The sequence below is a fragment of the Python bivittatus genome, unplaced genomic scaffold, assembly GCF_059951505.1.
Source record: "Python bivittatus isolate LINGU-HERP-01145 unplaced genomic scaffold, Pbiv_v1 ctg000590_np1212, whole genome shotgun sequence".
NCBI classification, from domain to species: domain Eukaryota; kingdom Metazoa; phylum Chordata; class Lepidosauria; order Squamata; family Pythonidae; genus Python; species Python bivittatus.
In genome coordinates this window covers 5,410,590-5,437,336 of record NW_028277086.1, presented here as the reverse complement: position 1 = coordinate 5,437,336, position 26,747 = coordinate 5,410,590, and the positions used below count along the sequence as shown (strand labels likewise).

Genomic DNA, 26,747 nt, shown 5'->3' with positions numbered 1-26,747 from the left:
GGGACTTTGGTCACCTAATGCGAAGAGAGGACTCTTTGGAAAAGACCCTGATGCTGGGAAACATTGAAGGCAAAAGGAGAAGGGGACAGCAGAGGATGAGATGGTTAGATAGCATCACTGAAGCAATGAGCGTGAAACTGAGCGAACTCAGGGAGGCAGTGAAGGACAGGAAGGCCTGGCGCGATGTGGTTCATGGGGTCACAAAGAGTCGGACACGACTTAATGACTGAACAACAAAAAAGTATCTGGGGAGCACGCCACAATTCTGTACCAACCTAAAGTTAATGGGATGTACATCCAAATAGGTCTGTACTGTTAGTTCCAGAGCAAGAACATGCACAGATCCAAAGACCTGCTCACCATCAGCATTCCCCCCCAAAAAACGTTTCTTTGGTGCCAACCAACCAGGAAACTATACATTTAAAAGCCTCAAGTACTCTATAGACAATTCACAAACCAATGCTGAGATCATTACAAAGCAGCTTTCAATATTCTGGAGGTGCTGGTCATGATTTATAAAATCTTAAATTAGGCTAAGACAGAGGGAGATTAAAGGCATCTTCTCATACAAACATCTTAGCATAGTCATCTCATGCCTTGGGTGCCTCTGAGCAAATAACTTTCAGATTAAGAGACTTTTGTGAGGTGATATCCTGATTCCACAACATTTTTACTAGAGAGGATATCCAGCCTTGCTCTTTTTTTTTTTCTTCAAGTCAAATCTCTTTGTGCCACCTTTTTAAACAGATATGGGTATGGCATTTGGGTTTTGCTATTATTGGTTCTTTGGTTTTGCTACTGCCAGATCTGTGTGGAGTTTCTGTATACTTCTAGTTTGTTTTGATATATTGCTCTTGAATTAAGATTACATTTTTTTATCTAAGTATTCATCCCACTTTCAAGGCTCCATAATACAGTAAAGCATTCTTCTGCATCACTACCAAGCATTCCCTCAAAAATAAAGCTTACTTCCCCTTCTTTCCACCTTAAGGAAACAAATTACAACTTTCCTCATTAGTCAGGTCTGATGAGTTACCTTAATAATTACCCTCTCTCTCTCTCTGGTTCTTTAATGGATTTCTGTTCTATATTGTTTGACAGCCACCTTGAGTGTCTACTGTTCTTGAATTAAATAAAAACAAATATTTTGAGCAAATAAAAATAACCTATATTAGATTTATATACTGTACTCAAAAGGATGGTCCTTTAGTGACACCAAATTAAAGAAACTCTCTGCCTAAGAAAAACTAATGTATCAGGGAGAAAGGTCTACGCCATATCTCCCTCAAAGTTTCCAACATGACAGGGGATTCCTACCCAGGGTGATATTGCACAGTATTCCTTCTGCACCATAGTGCTGTAACCTAAAATACTCCTCTGTGGAGAAAATGTTAGCACCTCATTTGTTGTTTGTATTAAGCAGGGCTAAACATCGGGAATTATTGAAGCTTTAGTTGAGCCTCACAACTAAAGAAGACAACAAATAAATATGTGAGATTTATTTCACTCCACAAAGAAACGCTGCAATCCAGCAATAACTGATTATCAGCAAGAGCACCCAATTCTTTTTTTGCCAGTCTATTCCAATCAGTCTAATCTAGACACATTTGACTACAATACACATTAGGTGCATTGGAAGTTGTAATCCAACCTACCTCGAGGACAAGAGACTAGAACAGGCTGCTATAAACTCAGTGCTTGAACAGACATAAAATTATATGAATACATTTAAAAGAAAGAATATCTTCAGAGTAATTAACTTCATGAAACAGCTTGCCTTTTGGCAAATTGCTTCAAAGACTGCTGAGTAAACCAGACATTTTCTTCCCATCCTTTCCAAGTACTTTTTTTTAAAAAAATCACAACATAAAAGCTATGGTGGACCAGGAAAAATGCTGGTTCACTTCACTGTTTGTGGTTTCCTACCACCAACCAGATGTCTATGAGAAGCTTACAAACTGTAAGGGATGCAGCTGGTGAAGGAGAAACCTCTCAGGCCAGGCAGAATCTTTATGTAAGCATGGAAAAGACATCACTGGCAGTCAATGCCGGGAAAAGAACAGCCAAATATCTGTTGACATAAAAGGACAAGATAGAAAGGCCTAGAATTTAAACCCTGGGGCTGACCTATCTATATAGGGGGTGACTCCTGTGTTCTGCCATAGACCAATCTTCTGCATATATGTTTATGTGTATGTATGAAGTTAAGTATGACTTCCTTCTTATTTACAATAAAACTTCTTCTCTAGCCTGTAACGCCTGAGATGTTTCTGCTCACATCAGTTTTTGTTAGGTTAGACAAGGCTAAGGATAGTATCAGACAATGGATTGAAAATATTGAACTTCAGAATGAGCTGATTCAGACCATAAGGATACATCAACCATTGGGAGACACACAAAGATTATCCCTGATAAAATACTTATACATTCTCAGCTATTCTAAGTATTAATAGATATTGATGTGCATTTTCAAGAGCTTGTTTATACTGTGAATTTTATTCTGATCTTTGCCTTTAATTAAAAAAAAATCCAAATCATAATGAAGGTATTACATAAACTATCTCTTAGCAGATAAAAAAACCTAAGGTCACCTATGCAGTTGCCAAATTTTGCATGCTAGTAATAGAGGGCATTGTTCTGGGATAGAATCAATTAACCCTAGCATGTGTGTGTGTTCTAAATTGCAAAGATGTAACTAATGAAATCAGAATATTTGTTAACTGCTGGCAATTGTAGTTTTACTCAAATTCTGTTCTGAGAATAAAATGTTGCTGTTGCTTCTGCCCTTAATGATGTGGGGTTGGGTTTTGATACTGATTGCCATACCACAGAAGGAAATCATGAGTTCAGTAAGGCTCTCATGCATTCTTATTCATGGAATATGGAGCTAATTATGTACCATAATAACTACCAACCACTGTTAAGTTTATCCTCCATCTAATACCTTTGCAAAACTATCCAAGTTGGTATGTTACATTATTTCATCCTCTCTTCCTTAAACTTATTGTCATGCAGTTTCACAAAATGACCTAGTGGTCCTCTTTTTCATTGTGGAAGAGGAAACCATTTTCCACTCTTCACTTTGTCCACCCCATGCTCAATTTTACAGAATTCAATCATCCTCTCCTATTCACTTTATTTCTAAGCCAAAAAAGCCCTTAGCCTCTAAAATATTCTGTGTTGTAGTGAAGAAAACCACAAATGTTACTCCTAATATATGTCAACAGGGAGCAGGTATTTCTTCACAAGGCTGCATATTAAGTCAACATTTTCATTAATCCACCAACAACACAAATTTCCTCATCTCAAATCCCTTCACTCTAAAAAATGTTTCCGAAGTAAAATGTGAATGCATCTACTCTTACTTAATCTCATTTGCTGTTTTAATGTGAATTTCCCATTCTAAGTTGGAAGGGTCCTTTTAGAGTGTTTTGCTGTCCCAATTTGGTGACATTTACAAAACTAGACTTTTAATTCCAGACAACCGATAAGTTAAAACACAACAGTTCCAACGCAGATGCTGAATGAGTCTTAACTGTTTACACCTCTCTAACACAAAAATTGACCATTCATTCCTATTGTCTGCTTTCATCTCTATCACCAATACATAATAGAAGTTCTCCTCAATCCATGGCTTCTAGATTTGTTCAAGAAATGTTGAGGACCTTTGCCAAACAGTGTCTACATGATCACCTAAGCCACTGTCCCTTCACAATCTGATAGGACTGACTTTTGCAGAATCCTTCCTTGGCCAGATTTGTCCTGCTATATGCTTGTTAATTTAATATTTAATAATGCTTACAAATGCTGTGGTTATCACTAAATAGGACCTTAGATATTGACTTTTGTTGCCAATCTTGCCTTTGGCTTTAAAATCACATTTTTAGTAAGATAGAGGTGTACACTACATCACCAGTCTTGATTGTTCCCTGTCACACAGAGCATTCCCTGCTGAAAGTAAGGACAGCACCGGTCAGCTCAAGGCACAGTGTGACACAAGCACAACTAAAGATTATTTTTAACTCAAGCATACTCACACTCTTACTATCCTGTAACTGTTATGCAGGTCAATATACTATTGCTCACATCCCACTAACTGGAAGGTGAGTGCAATGTACTGACATACAGTCAGGATACAAATTTTCTGTCTTTTTGGGCAGGTGTATGTATGTATGAAAGCACGTCAGCTTCTTCTTGGGCCTCTTCACTTGAGCAAAACTTCCCTTAGTGTTCTTTTTCTATCCCACATTTAGATTCTACCTCATCTGCTCTTATGTAGTGGTGAACAGCATCCAAGCAAGCATGGTTTTACCTTCCAATTTCCCTTTCAACGATTTCTTAGTTTTTAAGGTTCTCTTTTGAAATCAAACGTGATCATATACACTTCTCTGGCAATTTTCCACTTGCATATAAATTAAGCTTAGTACAGCTACAGTCATTGCTTTCAATCAGTTGAGGAACACAACATTTTGCCCTGCCCTGGATGGACGTTTCTCCAAAGCAAACTACCCATTAGTATAAATGATTCTGTGACTTCAGTTTCCATTTGAAGAGCACATGGGGCATTTTGCTGAGATGAACAAAGCATGTCACCAGTTCTAAACTATTTCTGAGGATCTGTATTGTCACCCACAGCAATTAAGTGAAGGAGACCATGGAAACTACCTCTGTCTGAGGTTTCTGGATTGACATTAATGGTAGAGAAGTAACTACCACCTTGGGAGTGATACATCCAGCTTGGTTTCCAAAGCTTCATTCACCAATTTTTCTGCCTCTCTGAGCTTGTCCACGCCAGTAGCCACCTTGGCCTCAATGGAGAAAATTATTAAGCAGTGTTTTAATAATAATGGTAATTTCTTGATTCTTTTGGTGCATTTCAGTTCAATTTGCAACAAAAAATTATTTTTAAAGTAAATTCAATCTATAAATTTACTTTACGCCCAGATGAAGTACACTTTTCAGCTATATACCGAACACGCTATTGAAAACAAGCCTATATATCATAATGTATATTTCATATACGACTGTATATAATACCTATAAATGGTACTGAAGCATAAGTACCACATACACTTCCATTTCTTCCCCCAAATTTTTCTTTTTTTCAAAAAAGCAGAAAAAAATGGGGATTTTTTTCCATTTTCAAATTCTAGAAATTTTACCTCTCTAGCCTAGGTTCAAAGCATATAAAGTCACACCTAAAAATAATTATTCCCTGCTATTTGAGATGAACTGCTCAAAGAGGCCTAACCAATTTAATAAAGTACCATCATTCATGGATGGTATTCTTCAGTCAATCAATAATTTACTATTCTACTTGCAAGATGGAAATCTTAAGTTTTAACTAATTATCATGAGTGTTAAGTAAAACAAAAGAAAGCGAGCGAATGTCAGCTTCAGAACTCTTCGGAGCGGGGATGTCCTCTCATGCTGGTTAGCTCCCAAGACATCCAGAACACACGCAGATAGGAAATCCCATATTTCTATAAAGATAAGTCACTATTTCCAAGTTATGCCTATGTTGCCAAAACTCAATAGATTTTCAAATGTAGCAACATTAGTAAGATTATCACTAGTAATAATCACAGGAAAAACAGGAAAACAGTTCAAATTCCTTACCAATTTTTAAAGAGATCTATGCCTTAAAACATAATTTTAGAGCCTCTCATATGTCTAGGTAGCACTTTAGGTAGATGCTGGTTATTTATCTATTGGTACATCCTTTACACTCATAATTATGCCCCTGGAAGACCATGATATTCCTTAAGTTTTAAAACAATTACTATTTTAGTAGGTCTTATATTATTGGGTGGGCATGTTCAATCTTTCAGACAAAATACTTAAAAAAATATTCAGTTTAATTTTTGTAAAAAAAAATAAATAGGGATATGACAATTCCTTTAAAATATTTAGCACACAATGTCTCCAGCTTGTTTTTCCTAGGAACTGTTTTGGTTTCTGAAGAATGGGTAGCTCTTGGATGGCTGTGACTTACCATCAATGGAGCCAGTCCTCTAGAAGTGTTGAGAAAGAGGGTTTCACTGCCAACCCTGAGACCCCAAGCACTTCAGGGCACAATACTGTGCAACTCAGAAGCTTATGCTCCAAGTCAATCCATTCAACAACATTTGTCACTTATGTTTTGGGAGATCCTAATGGTTTCAGCTTTTGAGAAGCCCAGTTACAGACTAAAAGTGCTGACTTCTGGAATTGTTCAACTACAAATCCTATTTGAGGTTTTGTTAAGCTTTATTGGAGCGTTTCCTCACACAAAAATGTCACAGTAGAGAATCAAGCAAGCCACAACCACACAGGGACTTTGAAAAGCAGCTGCTAAGAAAGCAAATCCTGTGTCAAATTTATGGTTTGGCTGAAAGCTTTTTTAACTCATGACACAAGTCCATGAAAAAAGAAATGCAGCCTAGATGATCACCCAGGGCCATCACAGAACAAGACTACAAGGAGATTTTTAGCACGATTGTTTTCAGTTACATCCAACAAGATCACAACACATGCATTGTATCCCCATTTTTCTGGGTGTGTGTACACACATACTGTACATGTATAGACAACCGGTAGTTTAGTCCTAAACTAGGAGCAGGAAGACCCAGCAGTTGTACTTTAGGCATGGAAACTGGCTAGTGGACTTTGGGCCTGTCCTTCCCTCTCAGCCCAACAACCAGTATGGTATACAGGTAGTCCTCGATTAACATGCTAACTGGGACCAGAAACTCTGTCATTAAGCTACATAGTCATAAATTAAAAAACCACGTGATCATGCCACTTAGTGATGGCAGTTCCAGCAGTCCCCAGCTGCTGTCATTAAGCAAGGACCTCACATGACCCTACAGATAAGATTCTCTGGTCCAGCAACCTCTTTTGGACAACGTAATATAGTTAATATTTAGCGGCTTCTGACTCAACAGCATCCATGTGGCCATCATCCATCTTACATCTAACCAGTTGTTAAAGCCATCTATCCAGTAGTATCCCTACATCTTATGACAATCAGTTTCATGTGGTGGGAGGTATTTTCTTCTGTCTAAGACTTCTGCCAATCAATTTCAATAGACTCTGGTTCAAAGGTCAAGAGGCACAACCTCCATGATCTGTGAAATTCTATCATAAAAACCATTTTGTCAACTTCAAATGGAAGCCCATCACCCACGTGTTAAGAGTGAGAAACCAATAGCCCTCTGGATACTGCTCAATCGTGACTTCCACTTGTCCTAGCTAGCATGGGCAATGGTGAGAGACGATGGGAGTTGGAGTGTGAGACATCTGGGGAGTCAAAGTTCCTCATACTTTTAAGTAGGAAGGGGCTTTTCCATCTTGCAGCCTTCAGCTGGAAGCCAGCTGTCAACCCTTCAAGTTGGCCCAGGTCAGAAAACAGACTCTGAAGGACTGGAACTATACTTTACAACACAGTCTTACAAGTCTGCCTATTTCTTCCCTTCTCTCCCTCTTATACCCAAGGAGTCGGGGGAAGGTGGCTAGTCTGAGTTCCTTTGCAATACTCTCCCACCTCTCTGGATTTAACACGTTTCTTCTGCACCTGTTTTCTTAAAGGCCTCTAGATTTGTTCTGCAAGGTCATCTTCCTAGCTTCCTACACCAGCTAGCAATTAAGTTGCCTTGAGAAGTCCCTTTCAGGATTTCAGCCCCTTCACCTTCTTTCACCACAGTGATGGCCCATATTTTGCCCAGGTGGACTCCCCTGCTTCTTTACTTCTCCCACTCACACTGGGAAGCCAAGCACCACCAATCACTTTCCTTTCTGTCGGCAGGTCTTTGAGGACTTGTGGCAAACCTTCATATAACCTCCCTTTATTGACTCGGCCTTGTACTTGACCACTCTGAACTTGTTTGCCTTGTCTAACGTGTCCATTGGTGGACTGGGAGGCAGAGTTAGCAGCCAAGCTTGTGCTGGGACATCCAGGCCATGCCGACCAGCCCTAGGAAAACTGAAACTATCCCCTGATCATCTCCAATTGTTCTTCTCTGACCCCATCTCAGTTTTAATTCCAGAATGTTTGCGTTGGGCAACATCAACCAGCCGAGGGAAGGCTGATTGGGTGTTTGGTGCTGGCCAACCACCCTCTATCTCCATAAGCAACTTCCACAGGAAGTAATATTCCTCTTTAACGTATTTGTATCAATCCCAAAACAATTCCTAGGGCATAATATTTGTCATCCCATAATTGTTACACAGAGGCGTTGGAAGACAATCGTTATCAACCCTTTTTAATATCAGCAGAACGTATGTAGCGAGGGGGGTGGGAGAGAGAGGCAGAAAATAACTAAAACTAATAAATCTACTCGGTTTTTTTTCTTCTGGGAGCAGTTTTCATTGCGTGTCTGAAAAGCAAACGCTTTCTATCCTTGAATGGTAAGAAGACGTTCAAACTCTGCAGGATGATTTACAAAATACTGTGACTTTTACCGAGTACGCTCAACAGCACTGATGCTTGGGGAGGAGGCATACACTCCCCGCGACCACAATTTGATGAGCCGCATCCTGAGAAGCTGGGCTACCTGGAAAACCATATGCCGAGCCGTGGCTCTGTCTGCAGGGAGAACGCCCACCCCTCCTAGCAGCGAGTAGGCTTTTCAAAGGCCGAAGGACGCGACAGAGACTGTTCTCCTCCGAGAGGGCTTTGGATTCCGTGCAAAGGGAGCCCCAAGAGACGGTTCTGGAACACGCTGGGGAAGGGCCCAAGGGAGGCAAGCGGCAACTTCTCCAAGGGGCTGCCCCTCGTGCGCAACTGAACACGCGGAGGAGGATTCCAACCAGAGAGCAGGAATCTGTGGAGCTAATAACCAGCCGGAGATATTACCTTCAGCACCCTGTTTTTTTCCTGCCGAGATGTCGGAGCGCCTTCCGCTGGGAAGCTCACCCCGACCTGGAGCATTTACCGGAGTATTCAAAGTCAGGCGCCCGCGATATCCTCACCCAGGGAGCCCGGCCAGGTGGACGCGGCCCCTTCTGGCCCGCTCCCCTCCAGGGGACAGCGCTCCCGGCATGGTGTCAACGGCCCCTTCGCTAACCGTTCCGGGCGCTCGTGGCTGGCCCGTTTCGGAAGAGACGCCTCTCGAACGGCCACGGTTTCGGGGGGCCTCCCCGGCCCCAGGGCGGTCCTCGCGTCCAGCGACACGCGGGCTTCCCTCCCACCCGCGCCAGCCGGTCCCTTTGGGCATCTTCCCGGGCCCAGCCGGGAAAGCCTTCGCGGCCCGGCCGCCCCGAGGCCCGGCGGGGGCCCCTCCGCGGGGCTGGGCCTGCCACGCTCCGTCCCTGGACGGGGGCCCGCCTGGGAGGGGCCCCTCGTCCCGCAGCGCCCGGCCGGGCCCCGGGGGCTCCGCGCGGCCTCCTTCCCGGCGCCGCCCAGGCCCCGAGCAGGGCCGGCCCGGCCGGCCCGCCGGGCCCCTCGCTCACCCGCCCGCTCCCTGCCCACCCCCGACCCCCGAGGCGAAGCCCGCCCTGGCGGGGGCGGCGGCACCGCCACCCCACCGCTCCGAGCAGCCCGCCCGGGAGGCCGCGAAGCCCGGCAGCCGCGGCCGCGCCAAGCGCCGGCTCCCTCCGGCCTGCCTGGCGGCCCCGCGCCCCCACGCGCCGGCGGAGGCCGCCCGAGGGGCCCCGCCGCCCGCCAGGCCCTCGCCCACCCAGCCGCCCGCCTGACTCACCGGGCCCCGCGGCGGCCCCGGGGGCGGCTCCCCCGGCCGGGTACATGGCGGCCGAGCGCCGGGCTGCGTCGGAGGCGAGCGGCGCGGGCAGCCAGGCGGCGGCGGCGGCGGCGGCGGCCAAAAGAAAGGAAACCCGCCTCCGCCCGCGCCTCCGCCCCGAGAGGCTGGCGCTGGGGCCGCCCTCCCTGCGGCCGCCCGCGCTCGGCGGCGGCGGCAGCCGCAGCCGCAGCTCCAGGGGGCCCGTGAGGAGCCGCCAGCCGGGCGCCCCGGCCCTGCCTTCCCGGCCTGGCGGGCGGGCGGGCCCCGGCCGGGGCGCCCGGGCATCGCGGCCGGAGCGCGGCGGCCTTCCGGGGACGAGGCGGGAGCGGAGCGGGCCGGGGCCGAAGAGGACTGCCCGCCCCGGAGTCGGCTCCACGCGCCGGGCTCGGGTGAGGCCGGGCGGCGCGGGCTCGGGCCGAATCGGGTTTACGGGGCTGGCGCTGCGCCTGGGGACCCTCAGCAACGCGCCTTCCAACCCGAGAGGCGCATCTTGCGCGGACGCGGCGCGCCCTCCGCCCGCTTCCTCCCGCGGCCGAGGCTGCCGGGGCCCTTTGCCGGGCCACCGCTCAGGGGTTGCGGCGGCGGCGGCCCGGGTCCCCGGGAGAAGCCCGGCCGGCGAACGGCAGCAAACGCGCCCGGGACGGCCCCGAGGCACGTTGCGGCTTCCGAAGCCCCGTGCAGGGGCGCTCCGGCTGTGCGGGCGGGAGACTCGGTCTGCGGGGCCGAGTTTTACCCCTCCGTCCCGGGGTTATGTGTGGCTGCGAACCGTTAGAGCCCTCGCAGTTAAAGCAGTGTGTAAGTTTTATACATATATATTATGTATATATATAATATATAATATAATATATAATATATACAATAATATATTATATATATTATATATATATATATACCTGATTGCTCATTGGAAGGACTGATAATGAAGCTCAAGCTCAGATACTTTGGTCACCTAATGCGAAGAGAGGAGTCTTTGGAAAAGACCCTGATGCTGGGAAAGATGGAAGGCAAAAGGAGAAGAGGACGGCAGAGGATGAGATGGTTAGATGGCATCACTGAAGCAATGAGCATGAAACTGAGCAAACTCAGGGAGGCAGTGGAGGACAGGAGGGCCTGGTGTGATGTGGTTCATGGGGCCATGAAGGGACATGACTCAACGACTAAACAACAAACAAAACTAAGTTTTATAAATAAACTTGCAGTTGTTCGCGGCACCTTCCCTCTCAGACAAAGCAACCCTCGGCTTTGACACGTTAAATTTTTTAGATGCGTTCTGCAGGTCGCATCATACAATTGATCTGATATTTCCTGCTTATCATTTTTGTTCTCTGTCAGTAACACAGGATCACTTGCAGAAAAAGTGCATGTATATTTCAACACGCTTCAAATATCATTACAAGCATTCCTTTTACATTAATCTATAAATACATTAACCATTACATTAGTCTTGCTCAATCTAGAATCTTACTTGCTGAAATGTTCTGTATGTAATTTAGAGCTATTCACTTATCATAAGCTTTCTCTAAATCAACAAGTACAACTGATTGATTGATAATATGCCATCAAGTTGTTTTGGACTCCTAGCAACCATGTAAATAGACTTTCTCCATGAAGATCTATCCCTGACCGAGTCCTTCACGTTTCCCAATAATGCCCCCATCACCCCTGCAACTGAGTCCCTCCACCTTGCCGCTGGTCATCCTCTTCCTCTCTTTCCTTCCACCTTTCCCAGCATCAGAGCCTTCTCCAGAGAGCGGGGTCTTCACACAATGTGTCCAAAGTAGGATAATTTGGGCCTGGTCATTTGTGCCTCGAGGGAGGACTCTGAGGTGATTTGTTTTCTTGGCTGTCCATGGTCTTCTCAGGAGTCTTCTCCAACACCAAAGTTCAAAGGCATCAATACTTTTCCTATCGTGCACAATAAAGTTCCATATTCATTTATGTCTGACCTGTGGAAGAGCAAAAATCTTGACACACACTGCCCAGCGTAAAAGTTTCCTCACACTTCCAAAATTTTGCTTATTGTCATTTCCTGTAGCAATTTGATTAGAATTCTGCCAACCACCTTCACAAGCATTACAGGCTCATTCCCCTGCAGCTCTTTCATTCACGCTTACAACATTTCTCTTTGGCTAAAGGAATAATGGGTTTTTTCCAATCCCCATTTTCACAGACTCTTTAAAGAAATCAAAAGCCATTCCAAATCCTTCATCACTTGCATTTAACAGCATGATTAACATGTCCCAGCAAAGCTTTTTTTCTCCTTTGCTGTGTCCTCATGATGTGGCCTTCATCTTAACAAAGTTTTCACCATGGATACCATCTGCTACCTTCCACTGACTATTCTGTCTTTGGACAATGAGGTGACCCTCATGGGGTGGGAGCAGACTGGTGAAGGCTGCTTTAAGCTGGTGGAGGCACTACCCCACTCCTGCAGTCTCTGGGCACTGCCTCCCATGGCTGTTCTGCCTGATTCCTGAATAGCCATTAACCACCCCTGCTACAGCTGGTTTAACCCTCAGTGATGGTGGAGGAGCTACATGGTGAAGCAGGAGACAAAGCTAGCCCTTTCTGAGTTGTTCTGCACCTTTCAGCTGCTCAGGCTGCTTTTAAACAGACTTTAGCCCTTGTCTGGAACAGCACTAAACCCATATCCTAAAGGAGTGGCTATTAGCTAATACAAGCTGATAGGCTCTCTTTGAACGTACCCACTCAAAACAGTTGTGCAAAACAGAATGAATTTTGACAGACAGCTAAATCTGCTACTCTAGTTATCTGCCAAAACCCGCCTCCTCTCCCAGCCCTATCTCACTTTAAGGAGAGTGCTTGGTGGTTCCCAGCTGGCTCTGGTGGGAGAGGAGGAAATTGGTGGACATTTCCTAGTCTGGAAATGTCCACCAATCATGTCCTAATGTGTCCTCGTGGCTTCAGTCCATCAAAGTTTTCACACAATGCTTTGTAATAATATAGAAAACATATGGACCAGGTAGACTCATGGAGACAAAAGCCTGGACAACTGATTGCTATCCCAACCTACTTTGATTAATATCTTGTACCTCTTCCAAACACATTCCAGGGATTTCTTTGAGCCCTTCCATCCCCTTCTAGTCCTTTAACCATGCTAAGCATGCTCATGGTTTTCTAGTCTAGCATCCAGTTGCATTACATGCCCAAAGTATGAGTGAGGTCCTTTTTGATCTTTATGGCCACAACTGAGCAGTTAAGCTTTTTAGTCCAAGGCTGACTGATTGACCAATTCTACTTGCAACCCATTGGTGCTCTTATCTCCAGATCCATAATTTGAACGGGTCTATCTTCTTTCTCTCATTCTTTCTCAATGTCCATCTTTCAAAGTATAATATCACTGGGAAAACTACTGCTTTATTATTCTGATCTTGGCAATTACTGAAATACCCTTAATACGTATGATTTCATTTGTCATTTGCTTCCTAGAATTAATCTTCACTTTATCTCTCCAGCATAATGTCCATCTTGAGTCCAGAAAACAAAACTACTATCTTCACTTCTTTACCCTCAACTGGGAATTCTCTAAGCATGCTGGTTGACATAATCTTTTTAATATTTAACGTTAACCCACATTTTTCACTTCCCATTTTTACTTTACTAATTACTTTCACCATTGTTTTCAGCTAACAAAATCATGTCATCTGCATATCTTAAGTTAGGGTTTCAGCATCCTAGTTTGCTTCTAGGTGCCATTTCTTACAATCCTATTATTTTTACAATGTATCTGCCATAGAGATTAAATTTGGTGACAGCATGCATCCTTGTCTTCCTTACTTCCCTATTGTGAACCCCTCTGTTTCTTCAGATTCAGTTCTTAAGTAGTGTTCATCGTAAAGTTTTCTCGAAAGAATAACCATTATTCTGGCACATCCATTAGCCTTTAATTGTCCCACACATTGGCATGTTCTGTACCATCAAAGGTCTTGCCGTAGTCCGTAATGCGAAGGAAAATCAACTTCATTCTGTTCCCATGATCTACCTTATGTAAATCATCTTATCTCAAGTCCCTCTGCTTGTTCATTTGATGTTTCCCTTGCCAAATATAATTCTATTCTACTTCATAGGCTCTTCGACAAAACTTCCCTTCTCTGAGGAGTTTCTTTGGTGATTTGGTAATTAACTTGTACCCTTGCACCCCTTCTTTGGTACAGAAATTCATTAATTCTATTTAAATAACGCTGAATCAAAAAGGCAGCATTCCAATAAAACAGGTAGCCAGTTAAAATTTCCCTGGTGAACATCATTAAAACCAAAATAATAATGTATAGACCTGATTGCCAACTTGTTGATGGAGACCCTCCATGAGTAGTACAGGGGACTTCAATCTCTAGCTAGACAGACTATTAGCTTCCAGGGGCAAGTTAAAGTGCTGGTATTAACCTATAAAACCTTTTACAGCTTGGCACCTGGTTTTCTACAGGACCACATCTCTCCAATAGAGTCAGCCTGACCACTAGTTCATGCTGGGAGAAGCAACTGCTGGTCCCCCATTTTGGGGGGATCAAGGGAGCCAAAGCCCAGAAGTGCTATTTTTCAGCGATAGGATTGGCCCTCAGGAATGACTTCCACCATTGCCCGCCTTCCAGAAAACGCTGAAGACGGAGCTTTTCCAAAGGGCTTTTGCAGCCTCACACCATGTAGTTTGTTCAGGTGTTACCTGCCTTTTCCTGGGCTGGCAGTGCTGGCTGCCAGCCAGCAAGATAGCAAGCTGGGTGTCCAGGGATATGCAAACTCAGGCAGAACTTTTAGAAGGAAAGAGTCCTTTTTACCTAAAGCTAAAGACGGCAGCTATAACATAGTCAAGGCTTGGTGCGGGTTGAGACCAGGACTCCAGTAAACAAACAACAGATCCAAGGCAGAAGGCGAGAGACACGGTGAGGTGGAATCCGGAGTTCAAAGAGAGGCACAGCACAGAAAGGTAACAGGACAGAGCTGAGGCTTGAAAAGTTGTTCTCAAGTATTTTCTCTCCGGGAGGGAGGCCAACAAATAAGCCACGCTGAGCTACCACCCAGATGCCCAGGTGAGGTTCATGGCTCATTGGAGTCTACTCCCCGGCCTGCCTGCTCCTTGGCCAGTCTGTCTGACCTGTGGAGCTCCTCCCTCTGTGGTACCTTGAAAGCATCCCTGCTGGGGACTAGGTAGGTGGGCCTCAGAGTCCGAGAGGCTGTCAACAGGTGCAGGCAGGGTGTCCTGGGAGTTTGCTGACCTGCCTCAACCAGAATGGAGTCAGTTGGCTTCAGCATTGCTGGAATCACCCCCTCCAGGACTCTGATCCCTAGAAGCTCCTGCCTCTACCACCTCCTCCTCCTCCTCCTCCTGTGAAGAGGAGACCAGCAGGGCCATAACATTCTTTATTTTGGGCTACATTATTACATTTTTAAATCCTGACAGCTGCTGACAGTCTTGCGATTTCGGCAGCATGCAAATTTGATTAATAAAGAAAAATATATATGTGCATTAGCCAAATCACCCAGAAAGCGGGCGGCTCTTGGAGCGAGGCGGGCTGGTGGCCCTGCAGGTGACCTCAGTCTTTGGTCATACAACACTGGGATGCTGGGACTGAATTGCTATGCGCATTGGAGGCCCGAGCCTTGATCCATCTCCTTAGAGGAGCCCTGGAATAATCAAAGCGCAGGCACGCACGTGGCTAGGTACGTATATGTTTGCAAAAGGCGCTGCACTCCTAAATAGGTGAGAATGTAAGAGCGCCTAGGTGTGTTTCAATCCATAAGAGACTTAATATGCCCACTCAACATTATTTACCAACTCAGTGTTTTTCAAACTTGGCCGCTTTAAGAGGGGTGGACTTCAACTCCCAGAATGCTGGCTGGGGAATTCTGGGAGTTGAAGTCCACCCCTCTTAAAGCGGCCTTGTTTGAAAAACACTGAGTTAACTGAGGCACTAGGCCAGCAACACATCAGGGTTAAATACTCAGGAACTGGGCTGCACCGACCCGAATGCCCGACAGGGGGCAGCAGCCAGAGCAAGCGTCTTCCAGGTCTCACTGCTGCCCTCCAGCGGCCACCGAGATTTTCGCGGCCCAGACCCGCTGCCCTCTAGTGGCCGCCCTGGCTGTCGCAGCCCAGATCCGGTGTCCCTACACGGCCCACAAAGGACTCTAGGGTGTCCATCCGGACTGACGGGAGGGCTCCGAACTGCAACTCCCGTCGTCCCCTGCCGTGACGCAAGAGGCGCCCGCGCCGCTCTTTCCCGCTCAAGCTTCTTCCGGCGCTCCATTATCGTCAGCCGGAAAGGAAATGGGAGCGGCTCCTGAACAGGGAACCGGCGTCTCTATGCTTTTTCTCCCCTCTCCGGAAGAGGGAAGCGATGCCGCCCACGCTTCCTGAGAGCGTGCGGTTCTGGAAGTTGAAGTCCAGCTTCGTTTTCTGTTATCCCTGTCAGATTGATCTGGGATGCCGACGACGCGCGGCTCCATTTTTCCTAGTTTCTTTTGCATACGTTGATCGAAGTAGCTTTAGTGCGGCGCAGGCTTCAGAAGGCCTCAGCAGCCCGGAGCAACATCGCCCTCGCTAATTGGCGCCTGGAGCTCTCTCACAGGGGAATACCAGTCGCGGCGATTGGCTTTCCCAATTCTCGCGAGTGTCGAGCCCAGAACGGAGTCCCGTCCCGCGGCCGAGCCGAATTGGCCCGTGCCTTTCGCCTCCCTCGCCATTGGGGCGCTTCGGCCGAGGCGGCCCGTGATTGGCTGCGGCGCGACTTATAAGCGCCGGGTCGGGCCTCGTCCGCCTCTCAGTTCTGTTTGTCGTAGCGCAGAAGGTGCTGCGTCCTTCAGCCGAAGCTAAGGCCGCGTTCCCGGCGACTGGCACCGCGCGCCCCCACCTCCCCGCCATGGCCTCCGTCTCCGAGCTCGCCTGCATCTACTCCGCCCTCATTCTGCACGACGACGAAGTCACCGTCACGGTGAGGTCGCCGCGCCGGAGGGGCCTCGTGGCCGGGCCCGCATGGAGACCCGCCTCGCGTGTCGCGCGCGGGGGGGGGGGCGAACTCTGACCTTGGGGCCGCTTCTGGCGGCGACCGCGGCCCTTCCGGGAGGCTAACGTCAGCGAAGGAGGGGAGCCGTGGGCCGGGCGGGCTCCCGCGGGGAGGTCGGGCTGCGGGGCGAGCTGGGCCGGGGCGGGGGTCCCCGCGTGCTCCGCTCGCCTGCCTTTTTATTCCACCCGCCCCGCCCCGACCAGGGCGCCTGGCGGGCCGCGAAGCGACTTCGGGCTTGACGGTGCCTTGTCTCGTTCCCAGGAGGACAAAATCAACGCGCTCATTAAAGCGGCGGGAGTGAACGTGGAGCCCTTCTGGCCCGGCCTCTTCGCGAAGGTAAAACGCGGGCGGGCACCTGGCCTGGGGCGATGCAGGCGCTGGGGGCGCTTTCCGAGCGCGCTGGCTGCCCCCTCACGGGAGCGGCGGTGTACGGGGGGTCGCTGGCCCGCGTAGGACGAGCCACGGTGGGAACTTCCGATGGCCGAGGCTGCCGGCCCGCGGCCCTTCCTCAAAGCAGCTGGAGAACCCGCGGTCTGCAGAGCTGGACGAGGTGATCTCCGAGAGGCCTCCCGACACGGTGAAGCGAGTGGCTGCACGCGGGCCCAGAGCACGTCTTGCACCTCTCTACAGCAGCGTTTCTCAGCCTTGGCAGCGCTTAAGATGGGTGGACTTCGACTCCGAGAACCCCCCAGCTGGCATTCTGGCTGCGGAATTCTGGGAGTTGAAGTCCACGCATCTTAATTAAGAGTTGCTTTTAGAAAGGGATGCTGATCCCCCAGTGATGCGTGGCTCATACTTGATAGAGATGCTGAAACTCTGGTACTTTCTAACTTGTGACCAGGCTCTAACCAACATTGACATCGGAAGCCTCATCTGCAATGTAGGAGTCGGTGGTGGTGCTCCTGCTGCATCAGCTCCTGCCGGGGGAGGGGCCCCTGCTGGTGGTGCTGCTCCTGGTAAGTGGGATGGTTTGTTCAGGATGTGTGGAGTCTGGTGTTCTCATTCTTTCCAATTAATTGGGGTGGGATAAAATGTCACTACGTGGCTTAATCTACACTATTAATTGTTTTGCAGCGGAAGAGAAGAAAGAGGAAGAAAAGAAAGAGGAGTCAGAAGAATCTGATGACGACATGGGCTTTGGTCTCTTTGACTAAGCTGATTTTTTCTACTCTTTATAATAAAGATAAAAACACGTAAATTAAAAATTGTCTTTGTTTATGAATGCCACAGGTGCGCATAACAACTTTTGTGTAATTCTCCATTGCTACAGATTGCTACATCACTTCATATATAAACTGACTTATGAGCAGTCAATTATCTGCAGTGCTATCCCGTCTTATGTGGGGGAGGTAGTTTTCATGTTAAATAAATTTTAGTGAGGTGGCTGACCAAATCCTGCCTACCATTTGCAACCTGTAATCTTTGAAACTACTACTTAGGCATCGGATTTTTATAGAACATTTTCCAATCAGTTATTTTAAGTACTGTATCAAGGAGACATCAATAAGTACCACTTAAAAAGTACTAGGCCCCTGGTTCCATCCTTGAAGGAGCTCAAGCTTCTATGGTTTGTTACACAAATTTGACATTAGAAATTGTATTCATATATTTTTTACTCTCTCCAGAGAAGCTGGGCTCTTTGGCACCTCCTTTCTCATTTTATTGAAGATTGTAATTTTGTATACTTCAAAATGCCTAATTCTCCCCACAAAGGATACATGCATTCTTAACAGTTCCACAGTCAGGCACTTGATGAGTTAATTCAAGCAGTTTTAAAATATTTATCATGGCTTTAATCTTTCTTTATAAATTATATAAAAATGGGGAACATGTATGGTTACAGAACTTCTAAATGCAGCTCCATTTCTTACTTAGAAGGAAAACAACTACAAAAAACTGGCACGTTATTCTGGTGATAAAGACAAGCTACTTTCTGCCCCAATGGTTCACATACATCCACATGGAAGAAGTAGGAAGAGGACATTTAATTTGCTCTGAAATGAGATACTTTGAAAATATAGCTTTTTTAATCTCTGTAAATTGTGATTAGCGTTTTGTGGCATTTAGTGTTCCAATAAAAAAAGGATTCCAGTCAGGACTGTTCATACATTGTGAAAAAGAATTCTCAGCCCTGAGGTGTCCCAGAATTCTTCACACGATCGCAGCTTTGCAGCTCAGAGTTCCTTTGTCAGTTTTTTTTTTTAAAACAACTCGTATCTTAAAGCGTTTCACATTCTCAGTGACGTGAAAAAAAACTCAATGGGTTTCTAAGATTTTGTCGCGTCGTTTCAGTTTTGGACTTTTCTTGGCATTGTTGATTTTCTTTTTAAAAAACACTTGAAGATAAGAGAACCAACAGGTGACAATCCAGGACTGAACCATCGGTTCTCATTCCTGTTGAAAGGGTCGCTGTTGCTTATTCCGTAACAATCCTTTCTAAACTCTGCAATGCAAAATCCATTCTTCACTTCTAGTGAGGCCTGGACTGACCAAGAGATTTTAGCCTGGCTTGGTCAATAACATCCAGTAAGTTTTTGGCATCTACAGCAAGAGCATGAGCTGCTGTCAGCATCTGCTTTTTGTATTCTTGCTGCAAGCTAGTCATAACATATTGCTGAGCCAGCTTCATCTTGTTAATCAATTCAGCGAGGTCGGAATTCAACAGCTTCTGGGCCATCTCAATCTGAAAGAGAGAGGAGGTTAAGGATCGCACACAGTAAGAAGCTCTATCAAACTCGTCTAAAGCAACACAAAAGCGGAAGAGGCCCCTCTTGGTGGTCCTAAATAAGAGCGGGAGGAGGTATCATCGCGTGGGCTTTCTACTGGTGAATGCAGATCCGGACAGGTGGCATGGAAGAAAGTGCTCTGGTGACTGCATGGCCAATTTCATGCAATTTTTAGCAATATTCTCAAACACTTGGACTCCTTTCTAAAATTTAGAGAGAATGCCTGGTCCAAAGTCACCCACCTGGCTTCCACACCTACTATAGGGCTAGAACTCAGGTCTTACTCCTAGTCCAGCACACCAACCACTAGACCAAGCCAATTCCCTTCCACAATCTGGTGCCTTCCAAATTTTCAGAATTTAATGTCTACAATCTCTAGATAAGATACGGAAATTGAAGAGCAGGAGGCTGGTCTGTGTTCAGGGCAACACCAACAGTGTAAATCAGCCAACGCAATTCTATCCATGCTGCATTCAAGTTGTGTACTGCAGAACCTTTCATAATTTTGTCATTCTGAAATGCTGAGATTCAGGAGACAAATTGCCTTTCGCTAGAACATCTTGCAGCCCAAATTTCCCTAACCTACTTCCAAAGCAAGGATCTGAGAGACACCCTGATCAGACATGAAGCCAGAAAAGTTCCTTGTTTTCCAGACTTACCTGGATAAAGGACAGCACAAGATCAAATGTCTTTGGTGAAGGTTGCCTCCTCTCCCTTACATCAGCAGAGATTATTTTCTGGACATTTAAAACACTAATTCCAGAGTGATAGCATTTGACCCCACCACAGCTCAGGACATCCACTCCAAAAGACCCAGAACAGAAGTGAACATGTTGATAAAGAGAAATGTCTTCCATATTTATGCTTGAGTCATCAAGGGTTGAATGCTGCATGTTACAATGATCCCCTGGGTCAATACTATTTCCGTCTCTCTTACTCTATTTTCCTTGTGTTTTCTGAAGAATGGCTCCAGAGTTGAGCTATTTTGAATGGAGAGGCTATTGTGACAATAGTGTGCATTTCAGCGTTGGCTACAATTTAGCCCATCTGGTTAATCACAAGAATAATTCTGTAGAAGTGAGGATGCATTTTGATTTGCTTCTGTAGCTGCAGGAAACCCTCTAATAACACAACTCAAAATAATATTGATAATGTACTTTGGCCTCGGCAGGGGGCAGCACTCAGCCAACTTTAACTCGTCTTGGAAGCTAAGGTTGTAACTTGGAAGGGGACACAATGCCAGATTTGTTAGCTACAGTGGGAAGCTGAAACACATCTGAGAAGAAGGCAGTGACAAGCCACTTCCATAACAACGCAAACAGAACAGCAAGTACACAATCCCCAGTAGTACAGGTTGACTTAAACTCCCTTTATCCTGTTGTTGAAGGAGCGAAATGGAGTTGGTGTATCCCATCTCTTGACCTGCCACATAAACAGCATCATGAACATAAATCTGTATGTAGGAACTGTGCAAAAGTGGCTAAATATGGAAATACTGGGTGAATATACCACTTGAAAGAAGTAATGTAGACGTTAATCCAAAATTCAGAGATCATGAATAGGGGAAGATTTCTATGCTCTCTATGTGTGTCAGTCATGCTAGGAGAGAACATGACCAGCTTCCATGGCTGAAGGTAAGACTAGAACCCAGTCTCCCTTCTGCCAGTTAAATACTTAATCACTGCAACACACTAGCTCTTTAGCATACTAATGAATGCCAGTACTGAATTCCTCCTTTCCTGTGCACTTCTCTGGCATTTGCCAAAAGAATCCAAGGGGCAGATTCGAATTACTTTACATGATTTAATTGTTTACTGTTTGTCAACAGTCTCAAATCTTGGAAGTGAGAAGAGTACAGAGGGGTGTGTGTGTGTGTTTGTTTGCATACATAAATAAATTAGGCTTTCTCTCCCATCATTCATCACTCTTTTTCTGGACTCACTTGGAAATCCTCAATCTTCTTAACTGCAGAGCATTTGAACTGCCATCAAATGATGCCAGGCATTTTTATACTGAGTTACACAACCACAGGGCTGGCACCATTGTTTTGCTCAAGGTTCTGTGCTCTTCATTCCAACCTAAAATCTAATGAATAGGCTGACATGCTAATGTGGGCAGAAAATGAAACAAAATCCAAACAAAGGCTTTAGAATTTTTGTTCTTCCCCAGAAAAACAGGTCAATACATCATGGTAGGCCACAACCCAGTAAGAAAAATGCAAAAAAAAAAAAAAGCTTATACCTCTCTGTGAGTGCTTGCTGGGAGGACCAGAATGGTTTCGTCTACTGTTGCCAATAAAGTTCGCAAGGCCAAACCAACCTCCTACCGCAAGACAATGAAGCATAATTAAATCAGACTGAGCATCATCATTCTAACGAAAACACAAGACACAAATACGATCCTACTCCGAAGGTACATAAAGCAAATATACATTTGTGTATTTCAAAGTGCTCTGAAACATCTAACCTACAGCAGATCCCCCAACATAGTGATGCTGAGATATTTTGGACCACAATCCCACCATTTCCAGATAGAGCAATTGGGAGGATGCGTACAACGTTTTACAGGAATTAGAGAAATTCTCAGCATACAAAAGCTAAACTTTGAAAATCCATTTTCTTGCAGATTAGAGCAAAAGGAGAAATGCTCAAACCACATGCATAGGTAACATGCATTGTTCAAAAAACACCATAAAAAACCAATCTCTCCATTTCTTTCTAAGCCGAAAAGTGAATGATCCTCTCAGTCCAATTGAAGCAACTAAACAAATCTTTTTAATTCAGCACTGGATAGACCCCAGTAAAGTTATTCTTTAAGATAAACTACATACCACATCTACTTTTAATAATTATCAATATTCATTATAGTTTATCTGCAGCTAAGAATCACAAGAGGCAAATGCGGCTGCATTTCAATACTTGAGCCAGACCCCATGTCCCTCCTGGGATGCTCAAAGGCTGATCAAGGGGGAAAAAGGTCTGTAAGTCACCATGTCCATACAGTTCTGATGGTGATTCCTAGAACAGCCACAGGAAGCAGTCTCACTCTGCTTCAGTAATGGGTTAACTGTATTTTGGTTGATGTAATCTAGCAGTTTAGAGGCTTACATCTTGGCACATTTAGTTACAAATAAATACAAGTATTATGCTCAAGACAATGGTGAAAAGAGAGTTGAAGCCACAAGCAGGAAATGGCTGAACCTTCCAAGTCAGGAAGGGAGAAACTTCTCTGCGTGTTGTGGAACAAGCCTCAGCTAGCATGGCCAATAATGAGGGATGTTGACTGTTCCACTCTCCATCCACAGTGTGACATAACCACAGCAACCAATCTTAAATCATGTTGAAAGGGTTGCAGAAAGATGTGTATCTGAAACACCTTCTTTGAACACATGCGTGTCTGCGTATCTTGGGCAGTGTTTATCTTACCTTCACCATGGGGACGTACTCCTCTGGGGGTGCTGGCTGGATTTTGCTAGACATTTCTATAACAGCCTTCACCAGGCCTGTGACATTCTCATACACCTTGTCGTTTGAGCGATCCAAGTTGGCAGTTGGAGGGGGGCTGATCTCCTGTGGCTGAATCTGGAAGAAAAGAGAGTACTGATTCCCCACCAGATGGCGCTAATTTACTCCTGAAGAAGTTTTGGCTTCTGGAGTTCACCATCCATGAAGCTCCAGAACTAGAGGCCCAGGCTGGGAACCAAGACAGAGCGCCAACGTTCAGCACTTTTATCACATGCTGAGACCCCAACCTGGACAGGATTTTTGTTCAGCCCTGGTATTTAGTGTATGGTTTTCAAAGCACTGAAAATAAAGGGGTTGATTTGATTTTCATCTGTTAATGTGACATGCACTAAAGAAGATGGAGTTAGAATTGCTCCAATGTTGGCTATTTTGGAATTAGGTAAGGGTTCTCTGGTAGTACAACAAATAGATTCCTTTTACAGATATTCTTATTAAACTAATCCGTCAAAATGAACTATGCCAAAGTTAAATTTTCTTCCACTAGATTTCCACCAGCACTTAGGTACCAAATGTGGAATCTAGGTCTTGTAGAATTAACAACATTGAAATGGGCACTATAAAAATTGCTTACTCCTTCATAGTAAGGCTATCCTCAGGTTGTGCAGGGTTATGAGAAATGAGAGGCAGTGATGGTACCATGACAGTGTGTATGGGCACTTGTGCGTCCAATACATGTGCCTCAAAGATAGACATCTTGTTCACTCACACTGTAGGACTTTTCCCAGTGTTCCTCCTTCAGAGCCCCGGCAAAAGGTTTGGCCTCCCCCAATAACAGGTTGCAGCCCCTTGTACTACCATAGGATCTCCTAGTGTTTGTACCAGTCAGTCACTCTGAGAAGAAAAGGTGAAGCAAGCGTGCACCACCACAGCTTCAGTGACAGAGTTCATCATCTGCAGATAGAATGTTTCCACCGCAGTTTCTGACACTGAATTCCTTCTTTCACCTTCAGAGTAACAGCTTGTCACAAACACCATGACAGCATAGGTGTTTGTGCTGTTTCATGTGGGGTTCATCTTCAGAAGGATTTGGAGAAAGGCTGCAACAGTGAGAAGATGTGCATTCTGGGGATGCTTAAGAATGGGCCTCACATACTACAGTGGGAGAAGCCAAGGTAGACAGAGGTCACCAAAGAGTTGTGTGTGATCATTTTAAAACCAGATACAGGTTTGCATTTACCTGCACCTGCTCTGCTGCTGTCACTTGCTTAGAACAAGATCAATGGCACTCGGTTTCCCTGAGAAGGTCGGAAGATGAACCACTCAACTGCAAGGTGCTTTTTCCAGTGGAGTAACAGTGAGCAAAGGTTAAATGAGTGAATTACAAGAGCTGGATGCAATGAGGAGGTGGCTTCCTCCCTAGCTACTGCTGGCAGAAAGATGACATCCTGACCTCTTGCTGCTGGTAAAGACAACCACCTATCATCTCATCTTCTCAAGGAATCAGCTGTACAATACTTTGTTCCCCAACAGAAGTGTACCTCTGAGAGAGGCATACAAAAGAGAAAGTTCAGAACCATCCACAGCCCTCTGAACTCCCCAGGGGCCATCAGTGGCTGCCCAAAGCAGCTTGAAGAACTCATAATTTACAACCCAAGAGAGTTGGTTGCTTGACATTAACAGTAGAATATACCGAGAGACCTGCTTGCCTGTCCTTCTTCCTTATCCTCCTGTAATCCACCTTCATTTCTAACAGATGCAGTTGCTGACTGCTCATGATCCAAATGGTTTCAGCTGCAACAAGGGCACCCGCCAAGACTTTTGTGAAATGCCACAGGGCTACCTAACAGCATTCATACAATCTGTCGTTCCACACAGCCACAGAGAGAAAGAGAGTGTGTGTGCTTACCCGCCATGGCTAGTGTTGAGCAGAGATTGAGGAGGTGTTAAAGAAATTTACCAAAAAGAAGGGAGGAAAATACAAAAGACAATGTTAATAAACTGCAGCAAGGTGAAGAAAACCAAAAAACTATGAGTGACAGCAAAAGAGACCTGTTAAACCCTCCACCCCAAGTGCATCCAGAGGCCCCAGTGCATTTAGCTCTTGGCCCCCACTTTGACAGAAGAGGTCCCGGGTCATGCACCCTGCCAAGAGACATGCAAAGAGCAGTCATCACAAGCACGTCCTGCAAAAAAAGGAATGAACAACCCCAGGAGCCTTTTTCAAAACAGGGAAGTTCTAGGCATCTGCTGGACACAAGAGTCTCTGCAGAAGAGCTCAAGCAGAGGAAATGTCAGTGTTTGTTTATAAATGGGATGGGGAGGTGCTCAATGGAAGGAAATATTTAGTCATCTAATTACTATGCTTCTGTGTCTTGAGATTTTTGGGCCAACCCTTGGCTTAAATTCTATCATGAGGGATGGTTTGGAGACCAATTACAGTCCAAATGATTCCTATGCTCAGATTCTCCAGCCCTGGCAAAAGTCTTCATCTGCCTAGCTCAATACTTTTTCTTTTTTAAATTCTCTCCGTTTCTGAAGCCAACACCAACACCATTGTACCACAAACCAAATGTTATCTGGGCAATACTTGGCTGATTTTTCTCCTGGCAAAGGTTGTAGGAGGAGAGGCATGTTAGGCTATGCCACCCAAAAATCACGATTCTGGCAGCACCTTTTGAAACTGACAAATGAAAGCTGATGATTAATAAAATTTGTTTGTCTGAAAAGGTGCTATCAGGCTCCTTCTGATTATTGGCAAACAGTGATTTTAAGATGCGCACATCTGCATGATTCTCTGTATTCACATGTGCATCCAATTCCATATTCTTTCAATTTATGAAGCTAAAGTCATATAAAGCTTACAAGATTTGAACTTCTCGCTGTGGAAGAATATGGAAGAATGCAAAACAGAATTTTTGCATTCAGTCTAGTAGCAACAGCTTTTGATGAACTAAAAGCCCAGAAAAAGTTTCTGTTTAGTTTGGCAGGTTCTGACATAGCCATTTTCTGTTAAAACAGATGGTTTTATGTATTCCTAAGGAGGACCTGGAAAACCCAGAATAAAAGACTAGCAGGGAACAGCAATACCCTATTATGTCTTCTCTTAAAGGAGTCATTTTTAAGCCTAGCAATCAGAAATCAGAAAACAGATAGTCTTGAATCCTAGTAATAAAAACCGACTTTAAAGACAGTGCTTTATATCCTCCCTTCTCCCTTATTTTAAAGTTATTTGTTTAGGGACTTTAGATTTCCAACTTTGAAATGAGGAAACAAAACAGAAATGTCCGACCCTTGGCTGCTTGACCATGACAACGTTTGTAAGGCCACTCTTTCTGCAGAGCAGCCAACAGTATTCCCTTCCATGGTTTCTGAGCTCCAAGAAAGCCTCATAACATTTAGAGAGAGAAAATGGCAATGCACCGTTTTTTACCAGATCTTTTCCCTATCAATGGCTGGACTGAATTCCACAGATGGGAATAAACTGGGCCTCCCCATAAAGCCGCCCTCCCAACCTCTGAAGCTCTAAAATAGATTTCACTTAATGAGAACGTCTTCTCTCATCTCTAAATGAGAACAGAACTCTTGGGAAAGACGAGGGTGCTTGAGTCAGAAGCTTATTTTGGTTGAGAAAGTAAACTTTGAAATTTTATTCCACTTGACCTTGAAGTCTAGGAACCAATCCTGCTGGAGTTCACCAATCCAAACACTGTCCTGAATGCACAAAGCGTGTGCAGGGAGGCGGGGGGCGGGGGGGGGCCTCTAGCAGCTGGGAAGCAAATCGCAACGGCCCTAGCCTGAAAGCTACTTTTAATTGTCCGG

General features: G+C 45.5%; 3 protein-coding genes across 12 annotated transcripts in view; 1 reads left to right on the top strand and 2 right to left on the bottom strand.

Moving 5' to 3' along the window:
• The window catches only part of AGO2 (argonaute RISC catalytic component 2), a 54,190-nt gene extending 44,309 nt beyond the window's left edge, over positions 1 to 9,881 (bottom strand). For 2 of the 3 annotated variants that reach the window (XM_088148926.1, XM_088148927.1), the window contains exon 1: positions 9,681 to 9,881. In XM_088148926.1, coding sequence (XP_088005052.1) covers positions 9,681 to 9,726 — 46 coding nt within the window. In that variant the 5' untranslated portion in view covers positions 9,727 to 9,881. Of the gene's footprint in view, positions 1 to 8,836; positions 9,306 to 9,680 lie in introns of those variants that run through there. The other variant, XM_088148928.1, reaches the window with a different exon arrangement.
• Positions 9,882 to 16,484: 6,603 nt separating this feature from the next.
• On the top strand, positions 16,485 to 17,943 carry RPLP1 (ribosomal protein lateral stalk subunit P1). Its single transcript, XM_007425594.3, has 4 exons — positions 16,485 to 16,666; positions 17,000 to 17,074; positions 17,580 to 17,694; positions 17,813 to 17,943. Exons 1-4 carry the CDS (start codon positions 16,595 to 16,597, stop codon positions 17,890 to 17,892), a joined length of 342 nt encoding a protein of 113 aa, XP_007425656.1. The 5' UTR covers positions 16,485 to 16,594; the 3' UTR covers positions 17,893 to 17,943.
• Positions 17,944 to 18,505: 562 nt separating this feature from the next.
• Positions 18,506 to 26,747, bottom strand: part of PTK2 (protein tyrosine kinase 2) — a 224,564-nt gene continuing 216,322 nt past the window's right edge. For all 8 annotated transcript variants that reach the window (XM_088148916.1, XM_088148917.1, XM_088148915.1 and 5 more), the window contains 3 exons: positions 22,890 to 23,045; positions 21,706 to 21,786; positions 18,506 to 19,421 (listed from right to left, as the gene is read on the bottom strand). In XM_088148916.1, the coding sequence (XP_088005042.1) occupies positions 19,209 to 19,421; positions 21,706 to 21,786; positions 22,890 to 23,045 (450 nt within the window). In that variant the 3' untranslated portion in view covers positions 18,506 to 19,208. The remainder of the gene's footprint in view (positions 19,422 to 21,705; positions 21,787 to 22,889; positions 23,046 to 26,747) is intronic.

Bases quoted from the DNA above. Each gene is read 5' to 3' on its own strand.
- RPLP1 (XM_007425594.3), top strand. From the start codon at position 16,595: ATGGCCTCCGTCTCCGAGCTCGCCTGCATCTACTCCGCCCTCATTCTG. The intron at 16,667-16,999 runs GTGAGGTCGCCG...TCTCGTTCCCAG, and splicing joins ACGACGAAGTCACCGTCACG to GAGGACAAAATCAACGCGCT. The intron at 17,075-17,579 runs GTAAAACGCGGG...ACTTGTGACCAG, and splicing joins GGCCCGGCCTCTTCGCGAAG to GCTCTAACCAACATTGACAT.